Source organism: Crocuta crocuta, unplaced genomic scaffold, assembly GCF_008692635.1.
Source record: "Crocuta crocuta isolate KB4526 unplaced genomic scaffold, BGI_CrCroc_1.0 scaffold3, whole genome shotgun sequence".
Lineage (NCBI taxonomy): Eukaryota > Metazoa > Chordata > Mammalia > Carnivora > Hyaenidae > Crocuta > Crocuta crocuta.
In genome coordinates this window covers 17,212,879-17,231,314 of record NW_027529934.1, presented here as the reverse complement: position 1 = coordinate 17,231,314, position 18,436 = coordinate 17,212,879, and the positions used below count along the sequence as shown (strand labels likewise).

Here is an 18,436-nt window from a genome sequence, read left to right as displayed (position 1 = left end):
AGGAATACCTTTTAATTGCATAAAGATGAAAATTAACAAGGTTTGGAGTGCTTTTGTGATTGTGGGAAAATAAAATTGAGTGGAAGGTGAATGGTTTACTAACTTAACATTTTTATTTAGAACTTTCTTTACCTTCAGTTGTATAGAGTCAAATAGAAGCTGCTTGCAAATATTTTTTTCATGTTATTATATATATCTGTAGCTTAGTGAGCCTATCTGATTGTTATCAGATTTTTTAGACATTTTTGTTAAAACAAGAGTTCTTATAGGCAGTGGTTCACAGTTTAGCTTTTCATCAGAATCACTGTAGCTCTTAAAAAAAAAAAAACACATTCCCAGACCCCATTCTAAAGATTCTGAATAAAGATATGAGCATATTGTTCTTTACATCTGATGATAGTGTACTATTAAACACAGAGTTTATTTGCATAAGTGTGATGAATCTTTGTAATGTGTTTTAGTCAACCACATTTATTGAGCAGCTGCCTTGTATTTACGTGTTTCAAAGTGCCATGATTAATTCTAACATGAGCCAGACAATTTATATTATACATACAGACAGACTGATTTTTAGTTATCTAAAGATATGTGAATGTTGGAAACAAAAAGTATTTTTATTAAAAAAATCTGATTTTGAAACTCAATTGGTAGATACAATGTTTAGGTCTACATGAGATTATAGTAGTAGAGAAAATTATGCTTATATAGGAAACTAAGTGCAGATGAAATATTTTACCACTATTGTAACACTTATCCACAACAACAAAGTTAAGTAGTTGTGACTGAGACCAGATGGCTTGCAAAGCTTAAAATATTTCCTATCTAGCAATGGAATACTACATGACAATGAGAAAGAATGAAATCTGGTCATTTGTAGCAACATGGATGGAATTTGAGGGTGTTATGCTGAGCGAAATAAGTCAGGCAGAGAAGGACAGCTTCCATATGTCTGCACGTATAGGTGGATTAGGAGGAAATTAATGGAGGACAATGGGGGAGAAGAAGGGGAAATAGTTGGGGAGAGGGACAGAGGCAAACCATGAGACTCTTGAATGCTGAGAACAAACTGAGGGCTGATGGGGGTGGTGGAGAGCGGAAAGGGGGTGATGGGCATGGAAGAGGGCACTTGTGGGGATGAGCACTGAGTGTTATATGGAAACCAACTTGACTATAAACTATTAAAAAAAATTTCCTATCTAGCTTTTTATAGAAAAAGTTTGTCGACTCCTGACAAGGAATTACATTGTTTGTAAATAAGAACAGTTTTACTTCTTCCTTTCCAATCTGTGTGTCTTTTCTTTCTTTTTCTTGCTTTATTGCACTAGCTACGACTTCCATATGATGTTGAATGGGAATGGTGACAGTGTACGTCCTTGTTGTGTTCTCAGTTTTAGGAGGAAAGCTTTCAGTCTTTTCCTATTAAGTGTGTCGTTGGTTGTAGGTTTATCATAAATATTGTTTATCAGGTTGAGGAAATTCCCTTGTATTCCTGGTTTACTGAAAGTCTTTAACATGAATGAATGAATGCTGAATTTTCTCAAAAGCCATTATTAGTTTATCATTTGTCTTTCTTCTTTGAGAATATGGTGGATTATGTTGATTGTTGTCAATGTTGAACTATTGTTACATTTCCCAGATAAACCCCCACTAGTTGTGATATATATCTATGTGTATAAACTATGTTGCTGGATTTTATTTGCTAATATTTGATGGAGGATTTTTGTCTATTTTATGAGGGATATTGGTCTTTTTTTTTCTTGTAATACCTTCTTTAGTTTTGGTATCAAAGAAATGGCCTTGTACAATGAATTAGGAATCCCTTTTATATATTTCCTTGAAGAATTTTTTCTTATAGCATTGGTATTGTTTCTTCTTTAAACATTTAGTAGAATTTGTCATTAAAACTATATGGGTCTGAAGTTTTCATTTTCAAAAAGGATTTAATTTACAGATTCAGTTTTTTTAATACTGGATTTTTCAGCTTATGTATTTCTTCTTGGATAAGGGTAATTTTTGGCTTCCAGAGCATTGACCCATTTTATCTAAGCTGTCCAGTAAATATGCATAGGGCTGTTTGCATTATTCCTTTTTATATCATGGAGTCAGTACAAGTGACATATACTCTTTTTTCCTTGGTTATCAGCAATTTGTAACTTCTTTCTTTTTTGCTTGTTCAGTTTAGCTAGAGGATTATAATTTTATTGATCTTTGCTAAGAACTGTCTTTGGGTTTTTATTGATTTGTGCTGTTCTGTTTATTTCCTTGTTTCTACTTGCTTTGGGTTACTTTGCATTTTTTTCCTGTTTCTTAATGTGGAAAGTTAGATTGTTGATTTTAGGGTGTTTCTTTTGTAATATAAGCATTTGTAGCTCTAAATCTCTCTATACCCACTTGTTTGATGTATTCCATTAATTTTGATTTGTTTTATTTTCATTTTTGTTGTGTTCAGGATATTTTATAATTTGAACATTTTCTCTTTGACTTTGATCCATGGATTAGTTGGAAGTGTGTTACTTTATTTTTAAGTATTTGGAGATATTTCAGATATATTTCCCTTGTTGATTCTAGTTTAATTGTATTATGCTCACTAAACATTTTTTATAACTCAGTTGAAAAAACTTTCTTACAGATTGTGTTATAACCCAGGAAATGGTTTGTCTTGTTGAATGTTCTGTGCACATTTGAAAAGAATGTATATTCTGCCTTTGTTATATGCAGTGGTCTATAAATGTTAGGTCCTATTGTTCATATTTAATTCTTCTATAACCTTGATGTGTTTTTATCTACTTTTTTTTATTATTGTGAGAGGAATGTGAATTCTCTAATTATAAATGTGGGTTTGTCCATCTCCTTTATTTCCATCAGTTTTTAAAAGATTTTATTTATTTAAGTAAACTCGACAAACAATGTGGGGCTTGAATTTATAATCCTGAGGTCAAGAATTGTTTATTCTTCCAGCTGAAGAGCCAGCTCAATGGAGCCAGCTGAGTGCCTCCATCCTTTCTTTATATATTTGAGGCCCAGTTGTTAGGTGAATTTACTTATGAGATGCGTTTGTGTTCTTGTTAAACTGATCCTTTTAACACTGTTCAATCACCTTCTTTATTCCTAGTGACTTTTTTCTTGCGTGGTAGTCTACTTTATCTTATATTGATGTAGTTTCTTCTGTTTTCTTATTAGTCTTTTCATGGTATATTTTCTTCCCCCATTTTACTTTAACTTACCTATATTCTTACATTTAAAGTTTTTCTTTTTTTTAATATATAGGATACAATTGTGTCAATTGTCAGTCTGACAATCTTTGTTTTTTAATTGCTATGTTTAGGTCATTTATGTTTAATACAGTTATAGATGTGTTTGAATTTAGGTCTACCACTTGTTTTTCGTTTCCTTGTTTCTCTTTTCACTTTTTATAAGGTAAAAATTTTTTACTTCCATGAATTACTTGATGGATGTAGCTGATACCCCTTTATCTCAGTGTGAGCTAGTCAGTCCTAGAAATTTAGCATTACTTATCTATCTGCCCTAGAATCTGTGGTATTTCAGGGTTTCTTTTGTTAAAAAGAAAATTTCTCCCAAAGTGGTTATTAACTTACATTGGTTAAAATACTACTAGAAGAATAATGCATTTAGAATATCATGTGGAGACCAACATATTTAAAAAATTTTTACTTCAGGCATGGTGTAGATCAAACATGACATGCTCTTCCTAATTTCAGCTCTAATGAACATTGAAATACTATCTTTCAGTGTTTCTTTCAAATTTCTAATATTGAAACATATGTTTATATCTTTCTCAGTATGAGGGAAAAGGCCATACCAATGCTGGAGATGCAATATATGAGGTAGTAAGTCTGCAGCGACAGTCTGAGAAGGAGGAGCCAGTCACTCCCACTAGTGGAGGGGGTCCAATGTCACCACAGGAGGATGAAGCAGAAGAGGGTAAGAAGTGACACTTATTCAATTGTCTCTGTCTGTATAGCTGCTTTATTTATAACCCTCACAGGTGTGTGTGTGTGTGTGTGTGTGTGTGTGTGTGTGTGTGTGTGTGACGGAGAGGAAGAATGCTGATTATTCCTAGCTTTTACTGCTCTTAGGCTAGATTTTGCTAGATGCAGAAGAGATTTTGGTCCTTTGGTTCCTTGGTTGCATAGTTCCCAGTTCCACTTATGCAACTATTTAAATTTGACAGCCTCACTTTGCTATTTTGCTTCCTATTTCATTTTGGATACTTTTGAAGTGTTTAATGAGAAGTTTCAACTTCTCTCAATTGTTTTTAGAATTCTAGTGATATGTTATGTCCTATACTCGTTTGACATTTATTTAATTCTGACTTGTTTTTTGTTATTGCCTTATCATTTTGCTACTCACTTGTTTGAAACAGCATGATATCTGCTCTGTTTACTATGTGGATGCTTCTAAGAGATGCTGACCAACCTCACAAGAGTCACACTTCATTGGCTCTGTGCTCAATATTCTTTTAATAGAAATTGGAACTAAATGGAAGATCTTTACTTTAAGCTCTTAAATTATCTGCTTACAAACCACCTGGGTGGCTTAGTTAGTTAAGCATTTGACTCTTGATTTCTGCTCAGGTCATGATCTCATCGTTCATGAGATCGAGCCCTGTGTTGGGTTCTGCGTTGACAGCACAGAGCCTGCCTGGTATTCTCTCTCTCTGTTACTCTTTGCTCCTCCCCTGCTTGTGTGCATGTGAGTATGTGCACATACACACTCACTGTCAAAATAAATAAATGGACATTTAAAAAATTATCTGCTTACAGGGTAGGGTTTATTAAAAATATATTTCTGAATTTATATCACCTTTGCAAAAAGCATCTTAGAATTTCTCAGTCTTTCTATGAAATCATTCCTTGCCACACAAATACTAGTTATTTTTGGCTAATATTTATTGAGTGTTTATTACATGCCAGACATTATTCTAAGTGTTTAATAAAACTTTATGAAGGTATACTTTACATGCAATAGAATGTACCCAGTTTATTTATTATTTTAAAGATTTTATTTTTAAGTACTCTCTACACCCAACACAGGACTTGAATTTGCAACCCCCAAGATCAAGAGTCACATGCCCTACTGACTGAGCCAGCCAGGTACCCCAAATGTACCCATTTTAATTGTATAGTTCATTGAATTCCATATCCTTATCAACATTTGGCATGGTCAACCTTTAAAATTTTAGCTATTCTAGTGGGAGAATAATGGTCCCTAGTGATATTAATTTGAATTTCCCAAATGACTCCTCATGTTGTTCATCTTTTCATATGATATATGCCATTTGTGTATCTTCCTTGTGAACAGTCTGTTCAGATCTGTTGCCCATTTTTGAATTGGTTTATTTGTTTTCTGATTGATTTTTAAGATTTCATTTCTCTCTTTCTCTGATAAAAGTCTATCGTTAGATAGGTTTTAAAAATATTTTGTCCCATTCTGTAGTGTGCTTTTTCATTTTATGAACAGTGTCGTTTGGAGAGCAGGAGTTTAAGTTTCATGAAGTCTAACTTGTCAGTTTTTTTCCTTAATGATTTGTCTGTGATCCATTTAAATTTTTTTATGTTGGAGGTAGTTTAGAGTTCTTTTTTTTTTTTTTTTGACTTAAAAACAAAACCACTTATTATCTCTTATGGTTTCCGAAGGTCAGAAATTAGGGAGTAATTTGTGTGGGCCAAGAGTTTCTTATGAAGAGTTAAGTGTTGTCTGGGGCTGTAATCATCTGAAGACTTAACTGGGTGGGGCAGAAGGGGGCTCATCCACACATTACCAAAATGATGCTGGTGGTTGGCAAGCAGCTTTGCTTCCTCTCCACATAGGCCTCCCCACAGGGGCTTCTTGAGTGTCTTTTTGGGATAATGGCTTCCCAGATGGTCATTCAGGAGACCAAAGTGGAAACTGCAGTGCCTTTCATATCCTAGCATTGGAGTCATGCAACATCATTTCCATAGTGTTCTCTCTCTCTCTTTTTTATTTTTTTAAAATTTTTTAAATGTTTTATTTAACATTAGAGAGAGAGAGAGACAGCATGAGTCAGAGAGAGAGGGAGACACAGAATCTGAAGACAGGCTTCAGGATCTGAGCTAGTTGTCAGCACAGAGCCCAAAGTGGGGCCCGAACCCACAAACCGTGAAATCATGACCTGAGCCGAAGTTGGACGCCCAACTGACTGAGCCACCCAGGTGCCCTTCCATAGTGTTCTCTTGATCACAGAGTTCAGCCCTTACTTCCATTGTGTGACTCCACTATATTCTAGACAAGACTCCCAGAAACATTGTTGTGGTCATCTCCTTCCCAGCCAGCATAAAAAGCACAAGACCAGAGATCACCTGCAGGAAAATTTTGGGCCAGACCTAGAAACATATTCTTTTTTGGTAAACAAAAACCACAGGACTGTTTGGGAATATAATCGAGTTATATGCTCAAGAAGAAGAATAAACAAGTGTGGCAAGCATCTACCAGAAAGTAATTTGAACATAAGATTTCAGGTAATGTCTTATAAAAATGCCATTCACTTTAGAAATGAAAAATATATGGAACTAGAATTGGGAGAGAACAAAAATAATGGAATGACAGTTGCTACTCAATAGGAATATATTATATAATTTAATAAATAAAAATTCCTTCTATTCATTGACTTAAAAGAAGGACAACTAGCATGGATTAAGTATCTGCTTTGTGGCACATAATGTATTAGATATTTAATAGATATAGTTTCATATTTTCTATATTAGGCCTAGAAATAAACTATTATCATCTTTATATAACATATGAGGAAATTGACTAGAAAAATTGGGATAAATCGTTTGGGGTCGAAGAACTAATAATAATACATAGAATCTAAACCTATGGTAGTATCGCTCTAAAGTCAGTGAATTTTCATGACATACAAAATCAAGGTAGTCTTCTTTAAACCACTGAATTGATAGAACTCTACTCTCAGTTGCTTTAAAAGGTAGTATTTCTAATACTACAAAATATTTTAGCTCTTACATATTTTAGATCATATTCTACATCTGTCTAGAGTCATATACCTTGGCTAGAAGAATATAATGCAACATAATATGAGAATATAACATGAGACTCTGTCTTCCAAATAGCATTGTTTTATGTGAAATCATTTTTGAAGAGTACTTTCAGCATACAGATAGTGCATTAAAAAAGAACTTTAGATATAGAATATTTCAATGTGTCAGCCAGAAGCAGAACATACTTCTTTAAAGGACAGGTTGTAGAAAAACCTATTGGAAGTCAAAATATTCTCAACAGAAATATTTGAGACACAAAAGCACTCCTTTAGTTTATTGTCCATGCATTTTTTATTAAAAATNGCATTCAAAAGTCTCTCATGGTTTGCCTCTCTCCCCCTCCCCCACCATTTCCGCCCTTCTTCTCCCCCTTGTTCCTCCGTCAAGTTCCTCCCAATCCTCCTATACGTGCAAACATATGATATTAAAAATTTTTTAAATGTTTATTTATTTTTGAGAGAGAGAGACAGAAACAGAGTACGAGTGGGAGAGGGGAGGGTGAGACGGAGACACAGAATTTGAAGCAAGCTGTCAGCACAGAGCCTGACATGGGGCTCGAACTCGTGAACTGCAAGATCATAACCTGAGCTGAACACTCAACTGACTGAGCAACCCAGGTACCTGTATTTTCCATGCATTTTGTCTGACATAATACTCGATGCCTATTCAGGGCTTGGCAAGGTAATTTTTGATTTAGTAGTAATTACTTTAGGAGTGAGTTAGAGATTTGAAAGTTGTGCAGATGCACTTTAATGGAAGAGGTGTTTACTTGTGGAAAGCAACATTACTAGAAAATGGATATATTTAGAAGTAAATGGCAAGCCAAATGATTCCAGTTTTAGCTTGTTATTATTCAGCAAACATTCAGAAACATGCACTGCCAGGATCTTAAAATCATGTAGGTAAGCATTGGAAAGGCCACCATTTAAAAATAATTTTTTTTTAATTTTTTTTTTTTTTTTTGAGAGAGAGAGACAGAGAGTGTGAGCATGGGAGGGGCAGAGAGAGAGGGAGACAGAATCCCATGCAGCCTCCATGCTGCCAGCACAGAGCCCAATGCAGGGTTGAACTCACGAACCTCATGACCTGTACCAAAAGTCTAACGCTTAATCGACTGAGCCACCCAGGCGCCCCAGGTCATCATTAAAAAAATTTTTTTTTAAAAATATTCATTTATTTTTGAGAGAGAGAGAGAGAGACAGAGAGACAGAGAGACAGAGTGTGAGCAGGGGAGGGGCAGAAAGAGAGGGAGACACAGAATCCCAAGCAGGCTCCAGGCTGTGAGCTGTCAGCACAGAGCCTGATGTGGGGCTCAAACTCACAAACTGTGAGATCATGACCTGAGCTGAAGTCGGACGCTTAACTGACTGAGCCACCTAAGTGCCTAATTTTTTAAGTTTTATTAAATTGGGCTTAAGCTTCATTTTAACTTTCATTGAAGAATAATTAACATACAGTGTTAAATTAGTTTTGGTTGTATAATGTAATGATTCAACAATATATGCATTTCCGTTGCACACAACGATAAATGGTCACCATCTATGACCAAACAACGTTATTACCATCTTAGTGACTACATTCCCTATGTTGCACTTTTCATCTTTGTCACTTACTTCTTTTGTAACTGGAAGTTTGTACCTTTTATCTATTTTACCCATCCTCCCACCTTCCTCCCCTCTGGTAACCACCAGTTTGTTCTCTGTATTTAAGAGTCTAGTGTTGGGTTTGTTTTTTTTTTTTTTTTCAGTTTCTTTTTTACCTTTGTTTATTCATTTATTTTGTTTTTAAAATTCTACATGACTGAAATTGTATTTGTCTTTCTCTGTCTGACTTATTTCATTTAGCATTATACTCTAGGTTCATCCGTGTTGTTGCAAATCATCAGGGCAGTGCAACTCAAAACCACAGTGAGCTATCCCCTCACACCTGTCAGAATGGCTAGAATCAAAACCATAAGAAATAACAAGTGTTGTCAAAGATGTGGAGAACAAGGAATCCTCATGCACTATTGTTGGAAATGCAAACTGGTGCAGTCACTGTGGAAAACAATATGGAGGTTCTTCAGAAAATTAAAAATAGAATTACCATGTGATCCAATAATTCCATTACTGGGTATTTGCCTAGAGAAAACAAAAGCACTCATTTGAAAAGATATGTGTACCTCTATGTTTATTAACAGCATTATTTACAAAAACCAAGGTGTGGAAGCAGCCCAAATGTCCACTGATAAATGAATGGATAACAAAGAGGTGGTAGGGGTAGTATGCATAAACAATGCAATATTAGCCATAAAATGAATGAGATCAAGCTTTTTTTTTTTTTTTTTTTTTTGAGAGTGTGTATGCATGCACATGAGTAGGGGAGAGGGGCAGAGGGAGAGAATCTTAAGCAGAGCTGCACATATGACTCTATCCCATGACCCTGGGAGCATGACCTGAGATGAAATCAAGAGTCAGACTCTCAACCCACTGAGTCCCCCAGGCGCCCCACACTTCATTTTTGATGTAGCCATTTTGAAAGTTCTTTTGACACAGTTGTGTCCAAATGGATATTTCAAAAATATAAGGAATGAGAGGCAAAAGAGGTAGATTTGAGAAGATTCTGGAGGTAAAATCAAGAGTTTTATAAATTAATTGGATGTCATAAGCAGCATAAGAGAAGGGAAGGAAAAGAATCAAAGTTTACGTCAAGGTTTCTAGCTTAGGTGGCCGGCTGATCTTGGTACCAACAAATGAGACAAGGGGAAGAAGAGTGGGTTTTGGAATGAGGGTAAGATTTAGACATTGATGAGTTTGAGCTTACTGTGGAACATTAAAGTGGGACTATATTTCAGTTACTAGGAATAGTCTTTAATTGTGAGAGAAGTTTAATAGTTAGAGATAAAGGTTGAGAGACTTCAGCATGAAGCGATGAAAATGGCTGAAATTTCCTTGGAAAATGTGTGAGATGCAGTTTAAAAGTAGAGTTTAGGTGATCACTGACATTTCAGGGGTATATGCAGGAAAAGAAAGCCCCGCTAATGGATTTGCAGAAAAATGATCAAAACAACGTGAGGAGAACTAAGATGGTGTAGTAACAGAGTGGAGGTTTGCAAGACGGGAGTGATGTGCACATTGCCACGTGTAACAGGGAGGTTCAGCATGATTAGACCAAAAACTGTTCATTGGGTTTGGTGACTTGTAGAGGTCCCTGAACCTCTGGGAGGGTGATTTTACTGAAGTTGGGAAAGAAAGCTTCATTAGTAGATTGAGGAAGGGGAGACCGGTGTTCTAACCTTTCAAGAAAGTTGATCAGAAGAGGAGGAAAGAGATTGATTAAAAACATTCGGTTATATTAGGCCAAGAAAGGGGTAAGAAATATGAGCTCATCTCAAAGGGAGAGTTAAATTAGAGAGGAGTTACCCACTGAATGTGTAACAACAGTGCAGCTTCCTGACAGGCTTCTGTGTCTTCTGCAAATGCTGTTTCTCTGCTTCCAGGCTTTTTCCACTTAAGTCCACCTGAGTAAGCTCTTCAACAAAGGCATGCTAACAGTCAAAAGAAAACAGTAATTTTAGCGTACTGGCAGTTTCTTCACTTAGAGGTGTTTCAAAATATTTTCTATGACATTTCTTTTTTAGTAGGTTGCTCAGGCAAATTACATTTCAAATGTATTTAATGCAGAATGGCTGAATAAGGAGTTTGGCAAATCCATTTATCAAAAAGCAATGATAAAAGTCAGTAAAATTGTCAAAACCCAGCCAGTTCAGGACTTAAGAAAGTGACAAATTCTACAAAAAACTGAGAAGTATTTATTCAAGGAAAACTAGTGAACTCAGGGGTGAACAGTCTGGTACTTAGTCCCTGTGGCTGCTCCCATTCTGCTCCTTCCCACCACTGGCTTATTGTTGTGGCAGTTCTACAAGTGTGGGGCGAGATGTGAAAGCGAGGGGTTTGTAGAAACTGACCCACAGAGGGGAGGGTGGGGAATGGGCATAATGGTTGAAGGGGAGTAGGAGATACAGGCTTTGAGTTATGGAATAAATAGGTCAGGGTGAAAGTTACAGCGCAGGGAATACAGTCAGTGGTATTGTAAAGCGCTGTATGGTGACAGATAGTAGTTACACTTAAGGTGAGCACTGCATAGCGTTTCAAGTTGTTGAATCAAGTTGTCGAATCACCGTCTTTCACACCTGAAACTGATGTAACATTGTGTGTCAACTATACTTCAAATAAAAGACAGAAAGAACATTAGTAGTTTTGCTTTAGTTGCTGGAAGGGTTTTATGTGATTTGGAGCAAACATAGAAACATCGTATTTCTGGAATGTTGTTAGAAACAGTAGTGATGTTCATGGCAAAAGGATGGGAAGGCCAGTGTTGTAAATAGCATGAGGTTGTAATTCTGGTTGGAGAAAGCCAAAGATTGGCCAGAATTTTTTAAAAAAAATTTTAATGTTTTATGTATTTTTGAGAGAGAAAGACAGAGCATGAGTGGGGGAGGGGCAGAGAGAGAGGGAGACACAGAATCCAAAGCATTCTCAAGGCTCTGAACTGTCAGCACAGTCAAGCAGGGCTTGAACCCACGAGCAGCGAGATGGTGACCTGAGCCGAAGTGTGTCATTCAACCAACTGAGCCACCCAGTCGCCCCAGATTGGCCAGAATTTTAACAGGATTTAAGGAATAGGTGGGCCTTCCTAAGACCCACCTATTGGTGGTCATTGGTGGTCTGGAAGACTCTGTACATGTGTAAGGCTGAGCACTCTGGAGAGACCAGAGTGGGCCCTAACTGGTCACATATCTGTGCTGGACCTGAGTTCTTACGTGTGCCTGATTGAATGTTTCCAGAATTCTGTCTCCTAAATGGTTTACCTTTCTTTTCTATTCAATGGAGAGAGGCTGTGTTCCAAGTGGAGTAGATAGCTGAAGACTGGTTCTCCCCAAATTAGGCTGTTAGTCTTCCTCTGTCAGCAGGTGTCATTTCCTAGGCTCCAAATCTCAGAATCCAGAATCTGACCTTTATCTGACTTTGTCATTTCTTGTACTGGATTATTGTCATAGCTCCTAACTGGTTTCCTGCCTTCCACCCTTGTCTCTACCACCCTAGTGTGTGTTCCATACACCAGCCATGCACATCCTTATGAAATTTGTCAGATTACTTTACTTCTCCTTAAATCCTCCATCAGCTGCTCATTGATCTTAGCCAAAAGTTCTTTTTACTATGGTGTACAGGCTGAATGCAGTCTTGCTCTCTGATTTTCACCTGTAAAAAAAATTTTATTTTACGTTTCTGACCTCATTCCCTACCACTCGCTCCCTTCCGCATGCCACACTTGACCTTTTGCTGTTCTTCAGACATACCCGGTGCGCACTTGACAGGGGCTGTGGTTCTTGCCATCCCAGCTGCTGGCTGGGACTCTTTCTTAACGTGGCTCCCATTCTGCCCTCATTCTAAGTCTTCCTCAGATCCACCTGCTCAGTAAATAGGATGAACACTAATAAATGAATGAACACATAATTAAAAAATATATGATACTTATTATAATTGATATAATAATAAATGTTTTTCCTTTTATAATGCCTCAAAATGATTCAGTAATGAGAAAGACTAGAAAAACAGAGGCAACATTTCTGGGTTGCATTTGAAATTATGAAAAACATAAATAGAATTTTCAGTTTCTTATTCTTACGTATATGGCCTGAAGAAGAATAGGTCATCAGATTTCTGTTTTCCTCTAAAAGTTTTTCATTTCTGTTCTTAACAGTTTTTCACTATTTGAGATGTCACCTTGTCTTTTGAAAATCTATTAGCCATCACCTATATTTAAAAAGTTAAAAAATCACAGAGTAGGAAGTAATACTTTCTTTTATAGATCACGCATTTCATACATTTTCAATATACTTTATTATTAGTCCCATAATTGACATTTCTGTCAACGCAGACATCAAAAGTTAGAGCTGGAGGTGGCATAGAAATGTTTTCCTGCTGGGGGGGGAATAAGAGTATTCTTTTATTTAATTATTTCCAACAATTTGCCTGTCAAAGCAAAAGTGGAAGTTCAAGTCACTCTAAATTGTCTTACCTTAGCCTGTAATTTAACTAAAAAGGGATACAGATTCAAAAGGACTAAAATTGTTCTTAATTTCCTGGGAAAGATCTAAAGTAAAATGAATTAAGGCATCTTTGCATATTTTTCAAATGCTGTTCAAAAAATGAGGTGTGTTAAAGGCAATTAATTGAATGCAAAGGAATCTTAGCAGAAAGTGAAGTCCATCAGTGCAACATCATAGGAGTTACTTTTAAATTACCTTGTCACCTTTCGATACTCCTACATATTCTAAATTGCTCCTGCTTTTGCAATTTGGTACTACTTCATCTGTATTTCAAACTGGCTCTCTGTTTGTTGACCTGAAGCTTGTATTTAGTTACTTGTAACATGGATAATAAGTTACATGAAGGCACCAGATGGCAAATATGATATGATTTTCTTTAGGACACATGACCAGGTAATTGCAAAAGACCAGACTCACAGTAATAATTCGGTAAGCTTCACTCCTGGTTGTACTTTTTACGTTCATTATTATTTAAAAAAATTTTTTTAACATTCATTTTCGAGAGAGAGTGAGTACGAATGGGGGAGAGGCAGAGAGAGAGACACACACACACAGAATCCAAAGCAGGCTCCAGGCTCCGAGCTGTCAGCACATAGCCCGATGCGGGGCTTGAACCCACAAACTGTGAGATTATGACCTGAGCTGAAATTGGACGCTTAGCTGACTGAGCCACCCAGGCGCCCCATTTTTTATATTCATTATAATCTGCAGTTTTTGGATTTGGATTGGTTCAGATGCTATCTAAAAAAAAATTCCTTGTGATTTAAATGACTGTTAGCTGTCTAATAGTACTCTTAACTCAAAAATAAAGAGAACTAGTCTCAAACTCCATTATTTTCTTCTGATTTCTTAACTCACAGTCTGACTAGAGAAAAGGCAGTCACAAACAGCTATTACTATAGAAACCAGTTTGTAGATGAAATTTGTGTATATTTAAATGAAAAGAAGATAGGTAATATAGGGAAGAAATTAGTTTTTTAAGAGAATGTGATGATCATATAGCACTTATCTGTGGCAAACACCAGCTAAAGAAGTGCTTCTCAAACTTTAAATGTGTACGTACATTGCCTGGAGATCCTGTTTAAATGAAGTTTTATTTCTCAGGTCTGGGATGGGGCCTGATCTGCCTATCTCAACAGATCTCCTATCAGACACCTTTTGGTTACACCACACTTTGAGTAGCCCAGATTTAAATTGCCTGCTTATATTAATTCATTTAATCCTCACATCACCCTTATAAGGTCCATACTATTACTATATCCATCTCGTGGATGAGCAAAATATGTTCCAATAAAACATTCTTGGCATACTAGATACTATTTCTTTTACCATTGTGTGTGTGTGTGTGTGTGTGTGTGTTTGTGTGTGTGTGAGAGAGAGAGAGAGAGAAAGAGAGAGAGAAAGAGAGGAGAAGAAGCAGCAGCAGCAGAGGGACGGAGGGAGGAAAGGACTGTATAATATCATTTCATCCTTGCATTTTAAATTATCTATTTGAACAAAATGGTTAAAAATATATTTGATAAGGGAAAGTATCTAAGAGAAAGGGAAAGAGTGAAAAGAATGTATTAGTTTTCTATTGTGCCATAACAAGTTACCAAAATCATAGCATCTTGAAACAACATACATTTACCATCCCATGTTTTCTATGGATCGAGAATGTGTGCACGGCTTAGCTGGCTTCTCTGTTCAGGGTCTCATGAGGCTGCGATCCAAAGTTTCAGTCAGGGCTTCAGTCTCCTCTGAGGATGGGGTTCTCTTCAAAGCTCATGTGATTCTTGGCCAGATTCATTTTCTTGTAGCAGTAGAACTCATGGTGACTTGCTTCTTCAAGGTGGACAGGAGAACCTCTGTACTCTAAAGAAAGGCCTGAGCCTTCTTTTAGCATTTAACCTGATTAGGCCAGGCCCACCTGGGATCATCTTTTTTTTTTATTTAATTTTTTTAATGTTTTATTTATTTCTAGGAGAGAGAGAGAGACAGCATGAGCAGGGGAGGGTCAGAGAGAGAGGGAGACACAGACTCTGAAATAGGCTCCAGGCTCTGAGCTGTCAGTCAGCACAGAGCCCGACGTGGGGCTCGAACCCACGAACCGCGAGATCATGACCTAAGCGAAAGTCGGACACTTAACCGACTAAGCCACCCAGATGCCCCCACCTGGGATCATCTTGCTTTGATTACTTCAGAGTCAAACTGATTGGGAAACTTATAGCTGCAGAATCCCTTCACCTTTGCCTTATAACACACCTAGTCATAGCCATCATATTTATAAATTTTACCAACACTCAAGGCTAGGGATTATACAGGATGTGTACCCCAGGAGGCAAGACCTTTGGCGTCTTAGAGCTGCCTATCACAAGAACTATATACCAAAAACAAAGGAAACTTATATTTTCAAGCATCAGTTGTAAAGCTACTTTTGCATACATGTTGTCTTGTCACCATGACTATGCAAGATAAGTACTATTAATCCCCTTGTTTTACATTTTTCCTATTGGACTAGGCATTCGGATATAAAATATACAGCATTAGCTAAACAAAAAATTATCTAAACAGCTCCTCAGACCAGTACATGATGAATTGCCAAATGAGTTATAAGAGCATTGATTGGTGTAGGTTTCCAGTGTCTTTTTTCAAGCTATTTCTATTTCTTGTGAAACCCTCATCATCTCTGCTTGTTAAAGCCAGGGTTCAGCTGTCAGCTTAAATGACATTTTCTTTATGCCACTTCTTATCCCCAGTCAGAAGTGATCTGTTTTTTCATGAATATAGAATTCCACTATAATTTTGCTTATTTATCTTTAATGACATTTATAATATTCTATGTTAAACTACAGTTACAGGTGTCTCCTCTTCCTTACTTGGCTGTAAATTCCTTCTGCAAGCTTGGATCTTTATTCATTCTGGATCTGTCCTCTGCCTATCAGAGAAGTTTAACACAGTGGGTCACTAGTAAATGGTAGTTTTCATTCACTTTCAAGTGATCAAGTCCGTGAAAATGTGAGTTAGTAGGATTTGGAAGAGTACAAAGTAGGAAGCCACCTCATCCTGACATTTGTGAAAACCGGAAGTATGGATGCAAGCAGAATCTGCAGAGTGTCTGTCAGACAGTGAGTGTGAGGTTAGAGAGACAGGTTGGGACCAGGCCTTGGAGGCAGTCATTGAAGAAGTTCAACAGCATAGTAGACTTTTACTGTATGAAGCCGTGGAGAATCATTGAGGGATTTTTTGTTTTGTCTTGTTTTGTTTTTCTTTGTGAAAGNAGGGTGCCTGTTTCTCCACATCCTCGCCAGCACCTAGAGTCCTCTGATTTACTCATTTTAGCCACTCTGATTGAGGGATTTTGAGTTAGGGCATGGCATGAGTCAAGATTTGAGTTAAGAAGATTAAGTGGTCAGTAAGCTATGTAAAATGCAGTTAGGAACACTGAGGAACCTGTGATTATACGTCTAATTTGAGGAGATAAAGCCTGAACCAGGGTGCTGATCCTAGAAATAGAAACTGACTGATTTCAGGGAAATAATTGACAGGAAAAGGTGATGAGTCAGACTTGTCTTTAATTGCCATCTTCAGAGGCTCAGTGCTGGGTTAGCTTGCCCTGGATGACAGCATCTTTGTATATTAATTTTGTTCACTTATTTCAGAAATATTTTGTGTATCTACATATTTTTAGCACTATAGTTTGTTCCTTAAAGGAACTTAGTCTTCCTTTAAGGTTAGTTCTGTTTTATGTGGGAATAAGCATTTAAAATCATTGCAGGAATTAAGTAATACTGTGAAACATCACAGTGTGTACTGCATTTGACCCAAATATAATCAAGTTCTAAATGCATGGCTTAGAGCCTGAGTGCTGTGAGATTAATTAAGATTGTCATTTGGGCTCTTGATGTTTCCCCCTCCAGATAACGATTGGTGTCTCAAACAAACACCTGCAGTCTAACCATTGGATGCTTGAGTAGGATTCAGTCCCATATCAATTGAACTTCAGTATTTAATATTGATTTCCTCTCCTGTGATTTGTGTTTCATTTAAAAGCCTGAGATACAAAATTGTGGTGCTTAATTCATGATTACAGTCTATTGAGTGTAATCTTATTCTAATCAATCATACAATAACCTTTATATGTTAAATTATAAAACCTCTAAAGAATGAAAATCTAGCATTCAGTAGAAAGTAAACTCCCTTCTCAAATTTCTGGGTTGCATGTCTTAACAAAACAAAAACTCTAATGCCGTTTTAAAGAGTAATTAAGGCTTCAATTTGACAAAATACATTTTAATAATTTCTTACAGCACTATTTTTGTGCCTCTCAAGTTTATTATCCTGTCCTTAGCTGGAATCTAGTATTTTTTTAATGATAAGATTCTTGAATTTGGCAGATTGTAATCTGATTCTAACGTATTTACTGTGTTATGGTAATGATTTCTATTATATTTAAATTGTGTAATATATAGCCTAATCTTTTATATGATGTCCTTTTATAAGTAAGTTTTCACTTTTCATGAAATTGTTTTTTTTTAAATGTATTGGGTATTTGATAAAATCTTCTTTAATATTTTGAAGCAAATAGAAACAAACAGTTGTTTTGCAAGGGTCCTGGGTCTGGTAAACTCTGGCCTTCTAGCCGGATATGGCCCACAATTGAGTTTCATTATAATCGGTTCTGAGCTAAGAATGGTTTTTTTATATTTTTAAATTATTGTAATAATAACAACCCCACCCCACATCCTGCCCCCTCAAAAAATAAGAAGAGGAAAGAGATAGATAAATAGGTGATAGAGCTGAAAGTATTTACCATTTGGACTTTATAGAAAAGTCAGCCAACTCTGATAGTCACAGCATATTTGTGAATAGCTTTAAGTATGTTTTATCTAATTCCTAAAATTCTGTGGAGTGTACTTTTCTTTCTGTGCTTTTGTGTGTGTGTGTGTGTATGGAGTGGGGAAAGGGGCACTGTTTTATTTTATTTTANTCTATTGTTAGTTTCCTGAGGAACCTCCACACTGTTTTCCAGAGGGGCTGTACCAGTTTACATTCCCACCAACAGTGTAGGAGGGGAGGGGCACTGTTTTAGCTAAAGTTACTTTTTGTTAGTTGCATTATACATAGTAAATGTCCTTTGTGTTAGTGCTCCAAAGAAAACTGTTCTTATAAAACGTTTTTACCATACATAGTGTGCTGTAGTAAAGGTTTAGTGTATTTCTAGTGAGAAGTATATAAAAAAAATGAAATTAAAGATTTTTTTTTTTTGCATTTTGAAATGACCTTAAGTGGAGCAACTCAAATTTCATGCATTGACTTTGTTATT

General features: G+C 36.5%; 1 protein-coding gene across 2 annotated transcripts in view; it reads left to right on the top strand.

Moving 5' to 3' along the window:
- RABGAP1L (RAB GTPase activating protein 1 like) overlaps window positions 1–18,436 on the top strand; it is a 674,356-nt gene that overhangs the window by 87,785 nt on the left and 568,135 nt on the right. For both annotated transcript variants that reach the window (XM_077763327.1, XM_077763328.1), the window contains exon 10: window positions 3,801–3,942. In XM_077763327.1, coding sequence (XP_077619453.1) covers window positions 3,801–3,942 — 142 coding nt within the window. The remainder of the gene's footprint in view (window positions 1–3,800; window positions 3,943–18,436) is intronic.